This window comes from Panulirus ornatus, chromosome 5, assembly GCF_036320965.1.
Source record: "Panulirus ornatus isolate Po-2019 chromosome 5, ASM3632096v1, whole genome shotgun sequence".
Classification (NCBI taxonomy): Eukaryota; Metazoa; Arthropoda; class Malacostraca; order Decapoda; family Palinuridae; genus Panulirus; species Panulirus ornatus.
Window position 1 is genome coordinate 8423924 of NC_092228.1, and position 21838 is coordinate 8445761.

General features: G+C 48.3%; 1 protein-coding gene across 2 annotated transcripts in view; it reads right to left on the reverse strand.

Moving 5' to 3' along the window:
• The window catches only part of LOC139748067 (uncharacterized), a 142309-nt gene that overhangs the window by 4846 nt on the left and 115625 nt on the right, over positions 1-21838 (reverse strand). For both annotated transcript variants that reach the window (XM_071660658.1, XM_071660667.1), the window contains exons 4-5: positions 14653-14751; positions 14292-14375 (exon numbers count right to left, since the gene is read on the reverse strand). In XM_071660658.1, coding sequence (XP_071516759.1) covers positions 14293-14375; positions 14653-14751 — 182 coding nt within the window. In that variant the 3' untranslated portion in view covers position 14292. The remainder of the gene's footprint in view (positions 1-14291; positions 14376-14652; positions 14752-21838) is intronic.

Genomic DNA, 21838 nt, shown 5'->3' on the forward strand with positions numbered 1-21838 from the left:
AACCCATGATTCATAATGTTCTCCAAATTTAGGTCACCATGACCACTGAAGAACACATCCAACTGTTCACCCAATGAACAAAAAATATGTAAATTGTTCATCCAGGAGACAGAACAGTAAGTTCAGGATCAAGTTTGTGTTACATCTTTCTGGTGTTACTGTGATGACTTATGACCTGGTGATACAGCCCCCTTGTGTTACAGTAATGCAGCTCCCTAGTGTTACGGTAATGGGCGTGGCCTAGTGTTACGGTTATCATCGTGACCTGGTGTTGCAGTCCCCCTGGTGTCACAGTAATGATTGTAACCTGGTGTTGCAGCTCCGTTGTGTTGCAGTAATGACTGTAACCTGGTGTTGCAGCTCCCTAGTGTTACAGTTATGACTGTAACCTGGTGTTGTAGCTCCCTAGTGTTATAGTTCTTATCGTGACAGGGGTGTTGCAGCTGTCCCCCCCCTCCCTAGTGTTACTGTAATGACTAAGACCTGGTGTTGCAGCATCCTTGTGTTACTGTAATGACCGTGCCCCCCTCCTCAGGGTCCAGTAATGACTGTTACTATAGAGCAGTTCTACCAATCGTAAGGCAGGTACACCTGTAGTATTGCTCCGCCAATCATTAAAGACGTGATCCTACAACTGATCACTTTGAGATAATTACCTTGCTAATTACACGATACATAACACCTGCACCAAAACACAAGGTACATGGGGATGGGGGCAGCAGCACCGCCTCCAGTCATGGAGGCACCAGTTAACAGGGTCACAGCTGCACCAGGAACATGACACAGAGGGGGGGTCACACAGCTTCTCCAGTCATATGACTTAAGTGGAGGGAAGCCACCACTCACACAATACTCCGTGGGGAGGGCGGGCTTATACCGGTCGTAGCAGCTCCGGGACGACTGTGTGGAAAATGACGAGGAGCGATTTACTTTCCTGTTATTATGACAACGAAACTAGACGCCGTCTGAGACGGCGGGTGTGGAGAGTCTGTGGAAGCTGGTGCGGATGAACCACCTGAGATTGCAATAAAACAGAAATCTATGCTCTACTTTTGTTTCATTCTCGATCCTCACTTTTCATCACACACATACACATACCTTGTACTACATGTTCCCCATCGAGAGGGAGATGGTCAGAAACATCTTGCCACAGCCCAGGACCATACATGCATACATACATACATACTCGGGACCATGTAACACTGTACAATACTAGTGAGACTGTCTCAATAAATACATGAACTGCTGAAGGTTCAATTACATCTAGAATGAACGAGTCGACGACGGAGTGGCAACCCATCACGCGACATAGCTGAAGCCCTGTCGAACAAGTGTGGCAAGAGAGAGAGAGGATGACCCAAGGCTACAGGTGGTGAGTGGCTGTCGTCCGTGGGGGCTGAAGGAAGGGACACGAGGAGCATAATACCAGGTAAGGCCGGCTACTCGACCATGGCTCGCTGAGGTTAATATGAGGGCAATGTGGCACGATGCATGACATACTGGGGGAGGACGAGAGGAGGTAACATAATCCATGTTAAGGAAGGGGGTCGAAGTCTTTCGAAGCAACGTCATTCAGAAACACATTTGCGCGACGAAGCAACACTGCACAGGGTATTGCTGGGAGGGGAAGGAGGGACAGTGAAGAACCGCCTAACAGCAGCAGCAGGAGGGAGACTTAAGTAGGGGGCAAAAGAGGACAAGAACCATACGAATATCATAAAGGGAAGCCATCATCTCCAATTTCCAGGTGGGCGGGTCATCGATCACCGAAGAATCACAGCTGAGGATGTGAGGACGCAAGCAGAGTACTGAGAGAACTTACAAAAAATAACGTGACATAGATGAATTCAGTAAGTAGATGAGGGGAGTGGGCTAGGACGGCCGGGACAAAACCAGAGTCTCTGGGCTGGGACAGGTCACACCTGCTTCATATACAACCACATTTCTAAGCTCTCACGTCACGCTCAGGGTGTTACGTTACCTTCACGTTCATCCAGACACAGCCAGCACTTCCAAACTCCGACTATGACGTCCCCTCCTAACTCCAGCACTCCCCCTCCCCCACCTAGCATTACCTCCAAATTCCGACATTCCCCACCAAACTCTAGCTTCAGAATACGTCATATAAGTTAAACACTACCTCCAAATTCAGGCGCCACTTCCAAATTACTCCAACAACTACAGACTCTGGCACGATTTCCAAGTTTCATCTCAAAAAACTCTCGAATCGTGTACGAGTCTTCCCACCTCCTCCTAGTTCTCACACAGAACCTAAATGCTACCACCACCACCACCACCTCAAAATACTCGTCCAGCCTTCAAACTCTGGCCTCACCTCCAAACTTAAGTACAAATCCCATACCCTCCGGCAGCATCGCCAATCGCTGTCACCCTCCCTACAAACCCCGACACTACAACACTCGCTTCCAACCTTTGGTACTCTCTTCCAACTCTTGACCCCACTTTCAAGAACATCCCTGACACCACTCCCTCCTCCAAAACTCAGGCATTACACCAGCAGCCAACATCTCTCCCTCCCTCCCCTCACACACCGGTCATTAGCTGGCAGCCAAGTCAGAGCGGACACAAGTTCCTCGGCTTGACAAGGTTACCCCAAGTTAGTCCAGTTTATTAACGGGAACGCAAATGTGATTTTAGTTGTGAGGTGAACTTACGACAAGTTTCCTGTGTAAATGTAAAGAAAGGCGGAAACACACACACACACACACACACACACAGCCTAGCTAGGGTTCAGGCCCAGAATGAGGAAGATCTAGACTCCGGCGAGAGAGCAAGTTACGCTACCTCACTACAAGACCAGGACGTCTCCCAAGACTATATAAACAAAACTGAATTGTCGTGGCTGGAATTCTAAAGTACAGCCATGACTCAGTCCATCTGTCTGTCTGTCTGGGTGAGCGCGCGCCGGTGTCAGTGTGTTTGTGTGTACACAATTGATAAATAAATCAAGAACGGTTCATTAAATTTAGGCAGACATTCGGCTAAAAATACAGTCGAGGTATTACAGATGTTACAGAACTGGGAGGTCATGATAGCAACTAGTTAACTAATCAAGCAAGGCCTGATGATCAAGGTGGTGTGTGGGTGTGTGTGTGTGTGTATGTGGATGCATGGGTACCCGTCTTAGGCTTGTGTGTGTGTCTGTATGCGTACACACACTGGAGTAGAGACGTGTGTATGTGGATGCATGGGTACCCGTCTTAGGCTTATGTGTGTCTGTATGCGTACACACACTGGAGTAGAGACATCATACATATATACAAGCTTAAGAGACGGGGCAACACGAATGCAAAACTCTATCCCTGTAGCACACAAGCAGTAATCACACACACACACACACACACACGTTGAATTTACCCACCATATCAGCGAGATGAGTGAGGGGTGACCTGATCACAATCTTATAGCATTTCTAAACCAGACTGATGATGCAGGATATAACAACCACATGACACAACACTGAATTATGGGAGAAACTTGTTAAACGAGTTATAAAGAGTAGTGGATGAAGGGAATACACTGCCAGAGGATGTGGTGAATGCAGTCAGCGCACGGTTTAAAAAGGTGTACGACAGGAGGAAAGGTTTAAAGAGATGGGGAGACCCCAAGAGTGTAAAACTCCCTCCATGGTACAGTACAAGCAGGTAACTACGCGGAGATGACACAGACACAGCCTTGCACTTTCTGTACAGCAGGATGTACTGGTAACAGCGTGATATGGCTCAGCATGCACACCGGGAATTGAAAACAAACGTTTTTAGAAGACTGGTCAACGTATTCATTTTCAGCCAGACAGTTCTGCAGTGAGTGCGAAAGCTTCTCTGGATAGTTTTGAGCTATATGATTCGTCTTCAGTAACTACTGCAAAGCCTACATCTCTATTATATTCTATCTGGTCTAATGACATCGTACAGAAGCAAGTTCCCCTTTTGTGGTGTTCCAGAAGCCACGTTCCTTCCGGTTGATTATGTAAAAGTCCCTGCAATGTTTGATCCCAGGGACCTTCCAGGGGAGGGAGCCATGCAAAGCCTACACTTCCTGTATTAAGCTAATGTCCAAACCACACTCTCAAAAGGTTTCAACACAGCGAAGACAATATACCAAGAGTTATATGGTGGATGTCTGAACCTAGAGAGATGTCTTTAGCCAAGTTCCTCGCGTCTTAAATTCACAGAGAACTCGCTAGAATCTACACACACACACACACACACACACACGATCTGAATGCTCTATACATTCCAATACAGCGTTTATGGACGTCGTGATCCATTTGAGAGAACTGTGGGCTCACACACAGTAATCAGGGGAAAGTAAGTGGCCAGTTAGATGGAAGACTTGAAAATGTAAAAAACGCGTCGGTTCAGGACAAGCGTGTGTTTGGCAAATACGACCAGACGGACGTATGGGTTGACGAACCAACCCCAACACACCAGGAAGCTCCAGACAAGCGGGTTGGCTGAGCGACTCTGCGTAAACCTTCGATTATATACATATATATCTTTTCTTTTAAACTATTCGCCATTTCCCGCGTTAGCGAGGTAGTGTTAAGAACAGAGGACTGGGCCTTTTTTGGAATATCCTCACCTGGCCCCCTCTGTTCCTTCTTTTGGAAAATTAAAAAAAAAAAAAAAAACGAGAGGGGAGGATTTCCAGCCCCCGCTCCCTCCCCTTTTAGTCGCCTTCTACGACACGCAGGGAATACGTGGGAAGTATTCTTAATCCCCTATCCCCAGGGATAATACATATATATATATATATATATATATATATATATATATATATATATATATATATATATATATATATATATACACACACACAGGGTCTGGATGACCACACTACCGGCGATGAGTAAAAGAGAAGAGGCAAGGAGGAAATGCAGATGACGGGAGTAATAAGAGGCTATATATACCCCCATGCCAAACGTAGTTCCTGAGATGAGAGAGAGAGAGAGAGTAATCGAGATATCAGGGGACTATCCGTAATGGCATGATGTCCCGAGTGCCCCAGACGACGCCTCCCCATGCCTCCACGCCGCCCCCTTAGTGCCCATGTCTCGCCTTAACCCCCACCCACCTTCCTTCGTCACCTCCCCTGCCCACCTACCCCTTCCTTCTCTCCATTCGACAATTCGCCTGCTGCCCATAGTGCACCGACCCCTTCCCTCCACCCAATACCTCCCCCGCCCACAGTGCACCACCTCCCCAGCCCACAGCGCCCCGCCTCAAGTACAGTAATGTATCTCTAACGAGAATAAAATCACACAAACTTCTCAGCCTCACCAGAGGAGATTTGTCCAAGATTTACGAAGATATTAGCATACCTGGCAACTGATCCCTACCCTTACCCCAACCTCCCTCCCATCCACCCTCACCATCTGAGGCAGTACCCCCACACCATTTGAGGCAGTGCCCCCACACCATCTGAGGCACTACTCCCACACCATCTGAGGCACTACTCCCACACCAACCAAGGCGGTACCTACACACCACCCTAGGCGGTAACCCTCACACCACCTTCGGCAGTACCCACACAACAACTTCGGCAGTACCCTCACACTACCTTCGGCAGTACCCCTCACATCACCTTCGGCAGTACCCACACAACACCTTCGGCAGTACCCACGCAACACCTTCGGCAGTACGCACACACCACCTTCGGCAGTACCCCCCAGAACACCTTCGGCAGTACCCCTCACACCACCTTCGGCAGTACCCCCTCACACCACCTTCAGCAGTACCCACACAACACCTTCGGCAGTACCCCTCACACCACCTTCGGCAGTACCCCTCACAACACCTTCGGCAGTACCCACACACCACCTTCGGCAGTACCCCTCACACCACCTTCGGCAGTACCCTTCACACCACCTTCGGCAGTACCCACACAACACCTTCGGCAGTACCCACACAACACCTTCGGCAGTACCCTCACACCACCTTCGGCAGTACCCCACACACCACCTTCGGCAGTACCCTCACAACACCTTCGGCAGTACCCACACAACACCTTCGGCAGTACCCTCACACTACCTTCGGCAGTACCCACACAACACCTTCGGCAGTACCCTCACACTACCTTCGGCAGTACCCACACAACACCTTCTGCAGTACCCCCCACAACCACCTTCAGCAGTACCCCACACACCACCTTCGGCAGTACCCCTCACACCACCTTCGGCAGTACCCTCACACCACCTTCGGCAGTACCCACACAACACCTTCGGCAGTACCCACACAACACCTTCGGCAGTACCCACACAACACCTTCTGCAGTACCCCCCACAACCACCTTCGGCAGTACCCACACAACACCTTCGGCAGTACCCTCACAACCACCTTCGGCAGTACCCCCTCACACCACCTTCAGGCAGTACCCACACAACACCTTCTGCAGTACCCCCCACAACCACCTTCGGCAGTACCCCCTCACAACACCTTCGGCAGTACCCACACAACACCTTCTGCAGTACCCCCCACAACCACCTTCAGCAGTACCCACACAACACCTTCTGCAGTACCCCCCACAACCACCTTCGGCAGTACCCTCCACAACCACCTTCGGCAGTACCCTCACACCACCTTCGGCAGTACCCCCCACACTACCTTCTGCAGTACCCCCCACAACCACCTTCAGCAGTACCCACACAACACCTTCTGCAGTACCCCCCACAACCACCTTCGCAGTACCCTCCACAACACCTTCGGCAGTACCCTCACAACACCTTTCGGCAGTACCCACACACCACCTTCGGCAGTACCCATGCACACACCTTCGGCAGTACCCCTCACACCACCTTCGGCAGTACCCACACAACACCTTCGGCAGTACCCCTCACACTACCTTCGGCAGGACCCCTCACATCACCTTCGGCAGTACCCCTCACACCACCTTCGGCAGTACCCTCACATCACCTTCGGCAGTACCCCTCACACCACCTTCGGCAGTACCCCTCACACACCTTCGGCAGTACCCACACAACACCTTCGGCAGTACCCTCACACCACCTTCGGCAGTACCCTCACAACACCTTCGGCAGTACCCACACAACACCTTCGGCAGTACCCACGCAACACCTTCGGCAGTACGCACACAACACCTTCGGCAGTACCCCCAGAACACCTTCGGCAGTACCCCACACAACACCTTCGGCAGTACCCCCTCACACCACCTTCGGCAGTACCCACACAACACCTTCGGCAGTACCCCTCACACCACCTTCGGCAGTACCCTCACAACACCTTCGGCAGTACCCACACACCACCTTCGGCAGTACCCCCCACACCACCTTCGGCAGTACCCACACACCACCTTCGGCAGTACCCACACACCACCTTCGGCAGTACCCCTCACACCACCTTCGGCAGTACCCCTCACAACACCTTCGGCAGTACCCCTCACACCACCTTCGGCAGTACCCTCCACACCACCTTCGGCAGTACCCACACAACACCTTCGGCAGTACCCTCCACAACCACCTTCGGCAGTACCCCTCACAACCACCTTCGGCAGTACCCTCCACAACCACCTTCGGCAGTACCCCTCACAACACCTTCGGCAGTACCCACACACACACCTTCGGCAGTACCCACGCAACACCTTCGGCAGTACCCCTCACACCACCTTCGGCAGTACCCACGCAACACCTTCGGCAGTACCCTCACAACACCTTCTGCAGTACCCTCCACAACCACCTTCGGCAGTACCCACACAACACCTTCTGCAGTACCCTCCACAACCACCTTCGGCAGTACCCTCACACCACCTTCTGCAGTACCCTCCACAACCACCTTCGGCAGTACCCTCCACAACCACCTTCGGCAGTACCCCTCACAACACCTTCGGCAGTACCCACACAACACCTTCTGCAGTACCCTCCACAACCACCTTCGGCAGTACCCCCCACAACCACCTTCGGCAGTACCCCCTCACACCACCTTCGGCAGTACCCCCCACAACACCTTCGGCAGTACCCACACACCACCTTCGGCGTACCCACACAACACCTTCTGCAGTACCCCTCACACCACCTTCGGCAGTACGCCCTCACACCACCTTCAGCAGTACCCCTCACACCACCTTCAGCAGTACCCCTCACACCACCTTCAGCAGTACCCCTCACACCACCTTCGGCAGTACCCCTCACACCACCTTCAGCAGTACCCTCCACAACCACCTTCGGCAGTACCCCTCACACCACCTTCAGCAGTACCCCTCACACCACCTTCGGCAGTACCTCTCACACCACCTTCGGCAGTACCCCCCACAACCACCTTCGGCAGTACCCACACAACACCTTCGGCAGTACCCTCCACAACCACCTTCGGCAGTACCCCTCACACCACCTTCGGCAGTACCCCCCACACCACCTAATGTCCCTGCTGAACCTGGTGTCTCTTGTTATCAATCACTAATTCCACACAAAAAAAAGTACCATGTGTTATAATTCCAATCCAGAGCCACACACACACACACACACACACACACACACACACACACACACACACACGCACACACACATACACGCATGCACACACACACTTTTTTTTTTCCCACGGCCGAGGATTTGCTGTGAAAATAACGCCCGTGGGACGCACGTGGCCGGCCTCCCACGGGCGCCCCCGGGATACACAATGCTTTCCCGCCCAGAAACAAAAGCAAAGCGGCTCCCGCAACCCGCCCGACCTGATCTGCTTGTAACAATACCAGCGACCAGGAAAATAAAGGAGGACTTAAATACGCTTATTACGTCTGAGAACACATGAGTGTGTGTGTGTGTCTGTGTGTGTCTGGGGGGAAAGAGGGGGGTAGAGGGCGAGTGCAATTCAATTTCAATCGCCACGGTTCCCTTGGGGTGGGGTTGGAAGGGGGGAGAGGGGGTTCCGGTTGTGGGTCCTGCTGGTTCGGTGGGAGGGTTGGGGGGAGTGGAGGGAGGGGGGGAGGTCCGTCGCCGGTAGAGAGAGAGAGAGAGAGAGAGAGAGAGAGAGAGAGAGAGAGAGAGAGAGAGAGAGAGAGAGAGAGAGAGAGAGACCCTTGAAATATTCACCACCACGACCACCACCACTGACCAATGCGGCTCCTAACACCACCAAATTTCATCCATCTCGTCATGTTCTTACTCTCCCCCTCTCTTTCCTTCCCTCCCTCCCTCCCTCACTCTCCTTCCACTCTAACTCTCATCTCTCTATTTCTATATATCTCTCTATCTTCGTTTCTCTCTCTCTCTCTCTCTCTCTCTCTCCGTTCTCGTTTACATCTCCCTCCATTACCTCTCCTCTCCTCTCTCACTTCTTCTCCCACTCTGACTCTTGATAAACGAACAATTTTCATTTTCTTTTTTTAATTCGTTCATCTATCGATTCTTCGGAAGGCGAATTAACATGGCGGGGGCTCTGGCCTGGGGAGGGTAGGCGGGGGCGACCAGTGAGACGAGGGAGGGAGAGGGATAGTTGTAGGAGGAGGAGGAGGAGGAGGAGGTCATGCTAGAGAAAGTGTGCGTCTGGAGTGGCAGTGTAGTGGGCCCCAGGGAGCTGTTCAACGTCGGCAGCTTTCTTCTCCCACAAACTTATCCGCTAGCTTTTTTCTCTCCTCCCTCCTCCTCCTCCACCTCCCCTCTTCATCTCCCGACAAACTGTTCTGTTTCACTAATTTCCTCGGGAGACTTGTGACGCGATGCCGGCTCGGGAAAATAACACAAGACCCCTCCTTTGGGTTCAATAGGTCACCGCAAGCAGCGCTCCCACCTCCCCCTCATGCATGTTGCGCCTCAGGGAAACACACCAGAAATGCTCACAGAAAAATGCGCCAAAAACACTTAACGTTTACGTCCATGATAACTAAATGATCAAAAGTCGTTGAGGTACGGAACAGTGTCAGTGGACTCGACAGACACGAGTGTAGTGCCCATTTACAAGAAAGGAGGTTTGGGAATATACAAATGCTAGAAGGGATAGTAATCAGGGCATCACTAGATCACTTCTTACTGAGAACTAGCTACCTCAAGTGTGAGACTTACATGGCCCCAGAGTCGAGTGGTCGCCACGAAATATGTCTGGATTGCGTTGACAGTGTGTTCTACCCACATGCAGGAGGCTCACATTAGAAATAAAACACTTAAAATAACATTCTGCAGCAGGCATGCGAAGGATCTACAGTGGATCTGAAGTCATGAGAGCATAAGGGGACAAAGGACGAATATCACAGATCCTAACTTAAAATAGGTTGAAATTACCCAGTAGCGTACCGCAGGGCCCCGCGTTGGGACCGCTGTTATTCCTGACGTGGTTTGCCTAAGGGACTGGAAAGACCCGTTACATGTTCGCGGATGATGCTCAAGTCATGGAACAAGAGAGGAATGTCCACAATTACATCTTTCCAAGAAGCACGCAGGCTCAAAGCGCACGGGACATACGTGGGTGATGTTGTGATGACGTGAAAGTGTGTGTAACCACCATCCTGTAGGACACAAAGGTACAAAAAGGAAAAAAAAAATCAGAGGGCCATGGATTAAGCCGATCTTTCCACTCAGTCTAACACCACAGGAACACGTCACATGAACTGTTCAGGTGGTGAATCGACTTTGTTAACATATGCAGTTCTCGATTCTATGGAGAACAAAATGTTTTGGAGAAGATTCTCAATATTCATCTGACCTGCAGGACTTTATAGGTTGCACAGAAAAGGACCAAGTGACAGCAAAGCACGACGGTGCCTACAAAATGGAGGCCGAGTTACGAGGGAGACTGGCGAACAACGACTTAGCTCATATAGGGAAGCGAGAAGAAACGAAAATGGGGTACATGCTTACAACATTCATGTCTCTGTTTCTGGATCAAATTTGCCTGTGACAATACTGAACAAGTTTTCGAAATGATGAAAAGATACACGAGTGGATAAAGGAGGACACTAAGAAAAAAAAAAAATACTAAGTTAAATAATCATGTGAAAGCAGAGTGACGGATAAACGTGAAAGCAGAATGGAACACCCTACATGAGGAAAATGTGATTACAAACACAAATGCTTAAAACAGTGCATGCCACGAGAGCTGGTTCACTACATGGTGGCCGCATAGTAGAGCACAAACAGATAATTACACACACACACACACACACACACACACACACACATCCAGGCTCTCCTCAGCTCAACAGGTGGCGTCTGGGTAAACAAGAGATGTAAATGAAAATAAACCCTGGAAATTTCGTAGGGAAAATGTAACAATACACACACACACACACACACACACACACACACACACACACACACATGTGGATAGTGACAACATACATGTTAACTCCTGCCAACCAGCGTGACAGAACCCCTCAGCTGTAACTGTAGCACACACGTTACGATGTGAATTGGTACATTTGAACTCAATTCTGATCATGTCTTCCTCTGCTGGAGAGTACATATCAGAGATTTCAAAATGGCAGTGGCCATAGCAAAGCAACTCCGGCGTTACTGATGGGACGAAAATGATTTGAGATTTCCAGCAGTGTCTAAAGTTATTCTCCACAGGAGTGACCACCAGCATCGTAACTATTACATAACTATTACATATAATCCAACATAAACATGAAAACTACAAAAACCCAGAACCATTCCTTGCCAAACACTTCAAACACATGAGAAATTTTATCCCAGCGGACAATAATGACCTATGCAAATGTCAAAGCCTGCGTCATGGAACTTAATAACAGATATGGTAGGTACAAACATAGCAACAATCCTCACACTGTGCAGATTCGAAATTCTAAACTCGTCTAAAGAAAAAATATGTATACACTTGTAACTGATTTAATCACGAACTGAATATCCTCCAGCTCCTTACATGAAAAAGGGAGAAAACACTACAAATAGGTCCATCAAAATCTCATACATACGTCTATAATAGACAAATAATAAACTGTAAGGAACCACACGAGAGTAAATCTTAAAGCCGATTAACCTGCAAGCTGCAAAAAAATTTAGTCACCTTGTGTTTATCTAAGACCAGATCATGAACCGAGATCCCCACATCACTCTCTTGTTTCAATAACAAAAAGAGAATTAATCAATTAACCACATCCTACTCCACTACACAAATAAACATATGATAAAATGTATTTGACACAACCAGCTGACGCAATACGAGGGACTGGCCGGTCCAGTACCCCTCTCCCCCTACAATGAACGTATGCAAACATCAACATAATTCACACCAGAAAATGACCAAAACCTGGACAAAAAGAATTCTGGGGCGTTCCAGGGAAGGACACACAAGTACCCAGCATGCCAAGGAAGGTCAACACAGGGGCGGGAGTGAGGCACTCAGCAAATCATGACTGGCCTTGACAGTCATGAGGAAAAGAGTACCAGTGCTCACCATGTCATGGGAAGACAGTAAACCTAACTCTGATATACGAAGACGATACCACCAAGACACCACAACCACCAGTCGTCACCAGCTACCCAAAGCTTCATCAACTTCAGTCCCTACATTCACCAACCCATCATCCATGATTAATTGTTAGAAAATCTTGAAGTAATATGTTTGTCTCCGTTAATCACAAAAGTACCCACATTTTACGGCACTTCCACCGAACACGTAAACACGCATACCATCCCTCTTTTCTATGCACTAAAACTGGCTATAAACTGTCCCAATCATTTCTGCGAAGCGTCCATTGTCCACTTCCCACACTCAGTGACGTTTGGCAACTATTCGAGAACATAAATACTTCCAGTGTTTGAGAATTCTAATAAAGGTAACGTAAATGGACATCGACACAACATTACTATATACAAGGTATTAATCTACAAATCAGACCCTCGGGAAGCTAACGGCGCGTCCCTCATAGTCGGCTGACGGAGGAGGAGGAGGAGCTGTTACCTAAACCTAGTCAGATGTGGCAGTCCGTACGTGACCAGGGAGTCGTGTACAAATGCTCAGACCTAAGATGGCCACGCGAGTGATCATATCTAGGGCAACCAAGTCTACAATTACACATGTACCTGGTGACCCACCAAGGGTGCGTGAACTTGACCTTTTCTAAGGTCATCGGGTCATACGCAAGCCTAGCTAATAGTGTCCCCTGGTAATCGCCGTACCCACGGTCCCTGAGTTCAGGAATACGTACCACAGTGGTTATGTAATGCTTGGCAACCTGCACATAGGGTCACTGAGTGTACTACTCTTCATTTATCATTTGCTCTTAATTCTGATGGACGACATTTCCTTATGATGTAAGAAAACTTGTGTAACACGTGTCATACAGAGTCAAATGAACTAGCATACCTGTCGTGAAAAGTTAACATGATAGTAATAATCTACTTTACGGGAAAAAGAGCGACTTTAACTGTCCAGAAAAACGTGCTTGAGAGATCAAAAAATAAGACAAACTTCTGAAGGAAGATAATTCAATGAGCGCTAAAAGGACAAGCAATCAGCGTCAGTTTTTGGGGTTGGCTGATCCTATCACATAAACATCAGAGTTATTCGTGACGTCAACGTGAAGTTATAATCATCAATCGAAGAATCTTGAACACCTTCCTTGGGGTGTTAAGGAATACAATTCTAAGACCATACACGCCGTTACTGCCTCTGTTTTTGTTACACTATGTTCCTAGGCTACAGACCTTAATTAAACAAACACCGATTTCCGACGGTGACATACATAATACTGAAGGTTCTTGGATATGTATGGGTTTGTACTCTGGTAATTTAACTGATTTATCATTTTCTGTAATCGTTTATAACGCCGATTATCGGTTAAGTACTTTTGAATCATTGGTTTCTTTGTTTATCGAATACGGTGACTGAAAAATGGCTAAGTGTCTGGGGAATTGCAAAGCCTTTTTTTTCACTAGTCTTCAACGATCTTTATAAGGTATTCATCATTTTCACAACAAAGACACAAATAAAACCCTCCCTTACAAGTGTGTAAAGTTTTTCACTGGCCCGTTGAAAAATGAATCACGTTCCTACGGGTAAAAACCCCTATATAATGTCAATAATTCTACTAATACACCGTCGACAATAAAATAAACTTGAATATTACGACAACTGAGAAAGGCTTTCTAATATAATGATTCGTTAATCGGTAAAATGTTCATATTCTTACCTCGTATTATCCTTCTTTCAAAACCTTACTACTACTTTCAATTTACTACTTTAAAATATACTAAGTATTAAGTTCACTTCAGGCCCATCGACTACAGTTCCTCTACATACAGACCAAGAGTCTGGTAAGAACAAGTCTGTCATTATAACTTTAAAAAAAGACTTTACCTCACATCAGCACCGTCATGGAGGTTCCGCCCAGCCGTTCCAAATACAACGCCGGGCTTCCTCCTCTTCCCAACACCAGCTCACCTGTACAACAATTAACAATATATGTAGTTTACAGTTCACAATATATATAGTTTACAGTTCACAATATCTGTACTCTACAGTTCATAATCTCTCTAATTTTCAGTCTATCATATATGGTATCAAAATGGGAGAACGTGACGTTAACGTAGACGGCAACACAGCTACAGTATTTGTAGCCATCGTATGTGGCAGTAAAGCTACAGTTCCTGCAGCTAACCTATGTGGCATAAATCTACAGTACTTGCAGTCAACATATGTGGTAGCAAAAATATATTACCTCTTGTATTAACGTTGATATCACTAAAATAAGACGAGGACCGCAGTCGCCGGGATGGACCACTCGTGTTCACACTCCACAATGGCGGATCCCGGATCACTGTTGACAGACCGCAAACTTCTAAAAACTTGCATTTCTTATCAAATAATTAGTACGACTCTCTCCGTCTGCCGAGAGGATTTATGATAATAAACCACAATATTTGCTTTAATTTGGGAAAATATAATGACGATAGGAAATTAGATATTTGATGAAAAATATAAATCAGTGGCTAAAATTTATTTGCTAACAACGTAAGGTTCCAGCGGAGGAAGGAGAGAGGAGGAGTCAGGCTTCGGGAGGAACAAGTTGGTTCCTTGCTCCGGCAGGCACGAGTGGCCCGCTCGATGTACCAGTTGTGTGAATGGAATTAAAACCAACCTTGGGATACTTCACGTTTCTCTCCGAATGAAATGAAATTTAAGCTTTGGATACGTTACTGTTGCTGGAGAGGGACGCCAACCCGACCTGACCCTTAGGAGACAAGGCTGTGATGGCTCTTTCCCTGAGATGCTCCATCGTTCATCTGATCCCGGGCAGGTGCTGGGCAATGACCTCACTCCTTTGCGTTGGTCACGACGTTCCAGGGGGGAAACTTCCAAGTGTACAGATGAATTGTTACTAATGACGCATGATATCTTCCATTCTCTGATGCGTCTATATCATCCTCCGCTACACAAATACTGCCGCTGTCGGCGACCCGACCATCGCAGCTCAAGGTGCGCGGTTGCGACCATAACAGCCGCGCGCCGCGCAATTATATGCGGGATTATAATAACATGTCCGGCTTTAAAGGTCTGACCCCGGGGCCAAAGGTTAACCCCATCTATGCTTATTTCTCAGGCTGAAGATCCATGAATAAAGTAGACAGCCTTTAAGAGCAAGGATGAATAAGATATGGAATATTTCACAGGACCAGTGAATAAGGGATGAATTCCTTCAAAAGTAAAGTCCCGTTGGTTAAGAGGGTCATTATCTCTCTCTCTCTCTCTCTCTCTCTCTCTCTCTCTCTCTCTCTCTCTCTCTCTCTCTCTCTCCTGACTCCTCCTCACCAGCACCTGACTCCTCCTCCTCCTCCTCCTCGCCCATGGAGTGGTCAAGAGAGGAGATGGACACACTTTCCTCACGCTTTCGCATGTCTCTTGTCCACAGCTGCTGTACTCGTCCTACACACAAATACAACCCAAACATCTTTTCCCTCACTGGGCGAGAGCGTACGTAACACCGAGGGAGGAGACCCGATGCGCTGCACCGCTTCCTCTTCTCTTCCTCCTCCTCCTCCTCCTTCATCAATCACACTCAATTGGTGTTCAGACAATGACAGCATAGACCAGGTGGGTACTGAGAAGTCCACGGGGGAACAGACCTGCTGATCGCTAGGATAATGAGAGATTAAAAGACACATCGAACTCAAACGACAACAGTTGGTCACGGTCTATGGTCTGAGGTGTTTCAGGCACCTGGCAAACTACTACCCTTGACCTGGTCGGCCAGGCAGGTCCACTGAATCCACACACCTGCTGATCCTTCGGGTGGCTGCTCCTCCCCCCCGACATTTGAGATCTGCATATTTCACCTTACAACAAATTCGTTAATACTTAACAACGTTCGCCGGTAGTGACGCTGGCCCTGCTGGGGGAAGGGACCCGGCCTCGGACCTCTGATAACCATGGCCTCTCTGGTCCCTAGTGGTGAGGTGCTGTAATACATCCAAGGCGCTGCTCCCTAAGGGTGGCAGTTCCTACATCTGGGTCAAGGAGACCTGGTTCCTCTTACAACACAGCAGTCATCTTCCATAAAGAAGTTTCGTCTCAGCATGACTTACTTCTACACAGTCATTCATACAGTTTACACTGGGTGTGGGCGTGATGCTTTTGAACTTTACGAAGCGATGTGACCTATGCTCAACCTTATGAAATATTGAATCCATGTCCTTAAGTAGGAAATTACGATTTTTCAAGATGTGTTGCCAATCTCCGTTAACTCCCGTGTAGATAAGGTAAGTGTGTGTCTCCTGCACGGATTACAGTGACGTATCAAGTTGCTGATATTGTGAACTCTGTGGCTTTGATGTTATTTAACTCACACTATATAGTAATTGATGCTTTAACATTGGTTAGAAGTCACTTTAGATTAGTTTCTCATCTAAACGTACCATTTTCTGAAATGATAATTCATAGAAAGTGAGTCATTCTTTGGGGTCACTATGTCATTTTCGCATGTTCTACAACGTTCTAATACCTGCAAAGTAAAGGTTAGTTTTAGCACTTCTATGGACCTCAATTTGACACGTCCACACCTTAGAAACTCATTCTAAGGGAATCCAAGGGTTTCACTTTTACAGTGGCGTTAAAGGGAAACTTGTGAATATCTAGAGAGGGTATCTGACGTGTGATAAACCTAAGATGGTCTCCGGGAAGCACCGATGACGTGGTGTTTGAAGATTGCCAGAAGCAGGAATGACACAGGTTAAGGATTGGAAGTCACGTTCTGAGTGCAGATGAGAAACAGTTCATCAAAACGGGGCTGTATATATATAGCTGTTACACAGAAAAACAAAGATGACGGACTGTTCTAGCGTCTGTGACACAATCATAATCAGTGATTCTTCGCAATACGATCCTCATCTTTACCTACCGCCACCGTCCCCAAACCCTGCGCCCTAGGAAACCAATATTCCATAAAAATAAAGCACAACTCCCTCCTGACGAGGCTTTGGTAACTGATCCAGTGTGGAAGTGTCACAAATATTCAACCATCTCGTTGGGGGCTCATGACCAGGCAAGACAGGTGAACAATAAAGAGATTAGAGTAAAAAGAAAAGAGTTAAGAACACTGGAAGATGATATATACTGCATGTCAGCCAGAATGTGGTCCAGCAGTGTCAGATAAGCAAGGGATAAGGTCCAGTGGTGTCAGCTAAGCTAGAATATGGTCCAGCAGTGTCATCTAAGCTAGGATCTGGTCCAGTAGTGTCAGCTAAGCTAGGATCTGGTCCAGCAGTGTCATCTAAGCTAGGGTCTGGTCCAGTAGTGTTAGCTAAGCTAGGATCTGGTCCAGCAGTGTCATCTAAGCTAGGATCTGGTCCAGTAGTGTTAGCTAAGCTAAGATCTGGTCCAGTAGTGTTAGCTAAGCTAGGATCTGGTCCAGTAGTGTTAGCTAAGCTAGGATCTGGTCCAGTAGTGTTAGCTAAGCTAGGATCTGGTCCAGTAGTGTTAGCTAAGCTAGGATCTGGTCCAGTAGTGTTAGCTAAGCTAGGATCTGGTCCAGTAGTGTCAGCTAAGCTAGGATCTGGTCCAGTAGTGTCAGCTAAGCTAGGATCTGGTCCAGCAGTCTCAGCTAAGCTAGGATATGGTCCAGCAGTCTCAGCTAAACTGTAGTATAGTCCAACAGTGTCAGCTAAGGGTATGGTCCAACAAATCAAATTCAAACAACCAAAGGTTTGCTCATTTTCTCATATTTCATCGTCTTCAAATGGTGGATGTGCAGCTTACATCCTGAATACTTAATCACTATATCAAACTTGTCAACAGAGCTCTTAAAATTATGAACTCTGGAAACAGAGACAAATGGAATGAAGGGCAACAGGATCGGTGAGGTAAATTCATGTGATAAGTGCATAATTTTGACCTGTGTGTCTGGTCACTGATCTAGGTGCCTGGTCATTGATCTAGGTGCCTGACCATTGATCTAGGTGCCTGGTTACTGATCTAGGTGCCTGGTTACTGATCTAAGTGCCTAGCCATTGATCTAGGTGCCTGGTTAATGATCTAAGTGCCTAGCCATTGATCTAGATGCCTGGTTACTGATCTGGGTGCCTGGTCATTGATCTAGGTGCCTGGTTACTGATCTAGGTGCCTGGTCATTGATCTAGGTGTCTGGTCACTGATCTATGTGCCTGGTCACTGATCTAGATGCCTGGCCATTGATCTAGATGCCTGGCCATTGATCTGGGTGCCTGGCCATTGATCTAGTTGTCTGGTTACTGATCTAGATGCCTGGCCATTGATCTAGGTGCCTTGTCATTGATCTAGGTGTCTGGTTACTGATCTAGATGCCTGGCCATTGATCTGGGTGCCTGGCCATTGATCTAGGTGCCTGGCCATTGATCTAGGTGCCTGGTCATTGATCTAGGAGCCTGGTCATTGATCTAGGTGTCTGGTCACTGACCTATGTGCCTGGTTACTGATCTAGGTGCCTGGTCATTGATCTAAGTGCCTGGTCATTGATCTGTGTACTTCGCCATCGACCTGCATGTCTCGCTATTGACCTGCATGCCTCGCCATTGACCTGCATACCTCGCCATTGATCTGCATGCCTTGCCACTGACCTGCATGCTTCGCCATTGACCTGCATACCTCGCCACTGACCTGCATGCCTCGGCATTGACCTGCATGCCTCGCCATTGAACTGCATACCTCGCCATTGATCTGCATACCTCGCCACTGACCTGCATGACTCGCCATTGACCTGCATACCTCGCCATTGATCTGCATGCCTTGCCCTTGACCTGCATACTTCGGCATTGACCTGCATACCTCGCCATTGACCTGCATGCCTCGCCATTGACCTGCATACCTCGCCATTGATCTGCATACCTCGCCATTGACCTGCATGACTCGCCATTGACCTGCATACCTCGCCATTGATCTGCATGCCTTGCCCTTGACCTGCATACTTCGGCATTGACCTGCATACCTCGCCATTGACCTGCATGACTCGCCATTGACCTGCATGCCTCGCCATTGACGTGCATGACTCGCCATTGATCTGCTGCCTCGGCATTGACCTACATACTTCGCTATTGACCTGCATGACTCGCCATTGACCTACATGCCTCGCCATTGACCTGCATGCCTCGCCATTGACTTGCATGCCTCGCCATTGACCTGCATGCCTCGCCACTGACCTGCATGCCTCGCTATTGACCTGCATGCCTCGCCACTGACCTGCATGCCTCGCCATTGACTTGCATGCCTCGCCATTGACCTGCATGCCTCGCCATTGACCTGCATGCCTCGGGATTGACCTGCATGCCTCGCCATTGACCTGCATACCTCGCTATTGACCTGCATGCCTCGCCATTGACCTGCATGCCTCGCCACTGACCTGCATGCCTCGCCATTGACCTGCATGCCTCGCCATTGACCTGCATGCCTCGCCATTGACCTGCATGCCTCGCCATTGACCTGCATGCCTCGGCATTGACCTACATACCTCGCTATTGACCTACATGACTCGCCATTGACCTACATGCCTCGCCATTGACCTGCATGACTCGCCATTGACCTGCATACCTCGCCAATGACCTGCATGCCTCGCCACTGACCTGCATGCCTCGCCATTGCAACATACACGGCAGTAAAGACGCAAATTCTGTGTGGCTATGTCGACCTCAGGAGATGAGAAGGGCTGTCCTTCTTCCCAGAACCCTGCCACTCTCTCTCTCTCTCTCTCTCTCTCTCTCTCTCTGGGAAGGGAATGGTTACAATTCGTCGGAGGGAGAGCCAGTGAGCCAGCCTCGCGATTCTTAAGAAATTCGAGCCGTCTCCTGTGGACTGACTGACCCCCTCTCTACCATGAGGGAACTGATGAGTTATACCGAGCGATTCAGTTTTACTCACTGATTTGGGCCAAGGTGTCCGACCAGCCAAATAGGAACCCTACCTACCTACACACACACACACCTCGTATTCAACCTCAGTCACTGCCTTCAGTTGATGACCCCCCGCGCGCATCAGTGATAGCTCCCAGCCCCCCGCCGCCCCTCACAAGTGATGACCTCCCTCACCCTCCACCACATCAGTGATGACCTCGCCCCTTAACCGGTGTCATACGGAAATAAATCGTCTGGTAAAAAATCTCAAGAGCTGGTCATCATGGTGGACGAGGGGCGCGCGTTGCCAGCATCTACCAGGAAAAGAGAGAGAGACACACACACACACACGGATCATGATGTGTCGGCGGGAGGGGAGAGTCTGCCTCGCTCCGCAGTGTCTCCCTACTGCAGATGTGCCAGGCCTGCGTCTGGCTGGCCTGGTAACCAGCGTGGTATTACACACTTGACTGCAGTCGCAAGATGCACGTCTCACATTTATAATGTTCGCCATGTCGATGGTTCCTTACACACACACCTACCCTTCCCCATATATATATATATATATATATATATATATATATATATATATATATATATATATATATATATATATATATATATATATATATATATCCCATTTTAGAAAGTTAATACTGAGTTTGGTAAAGTATGTGGAAGAAGAAAGTTAAGAGTAAATGTGAATAAGAGCAAGGTTATTAGGTACAGTAGGGTTGAGGGTCAAGTCAATTGGGAGGTGAGTTTGAATGGAGAAAAACTGGAGGAAGTGAAGTGTTTTAGATATCTGGGAGTGGATCTGGCAGCGGATGGAACCATGGAAGCGGAAGTGGATCATAGGGTGGGGGAGGGGGCGAAAATTCTGGGGGCCTTGAAGAATGTGTGGAAGTCGAGAACATTATCTCGGAAAGCAAAAATGGGTATGTTTGAAGGAATAGTGGTTCCAACAATGTTGTATGGTTGCGAGGCGTGGGCTATGGATAGAGTTGTGCGCAGGAGGATGGATGTGCTGGAAATGAGATGTTTGAGGACAATGTGTGGTGTGAGGTGGTTTGATCGAGTGAGTAACGTAAGGGTAAGAGAGATGTGTGGAAATAAAAAGAGCGTGGTTGAGAGAGCAGAAGAGGGTGTTTTGAAGTGGTTTGGGCACATGGAGAGGATGAGTGAGGAAAGATTGACCAAGAGGATATATGTGTCGGAGGTGGAGGGAGCAAGGAGAAGAGGGAGACCAAATTGGAGGTGGAAAGATGGAGTGAAAAAGATTTTGTGTGATCGGGGCCTGAACATGCAGGAGGGTGAAAGGAGGGCAAGGAATAGAGTAAATTGGAGCGATGTGGTATACCGGGGTTGACGTGCTGTCAGTGGATTGAATCAAGGCATGTGAAGCGTGTGGGGTAAACCATGGAAAGCTGTGTAGGTATGTATATTTGCGTGTGTGGACGTATGTATATACATGTGTATGGGGGGGGGGGTTGGGCCATTTCTTTCGTCTGTTTAATGCGCTACCTCGCAAACGCGGGAGACAGCGACAAA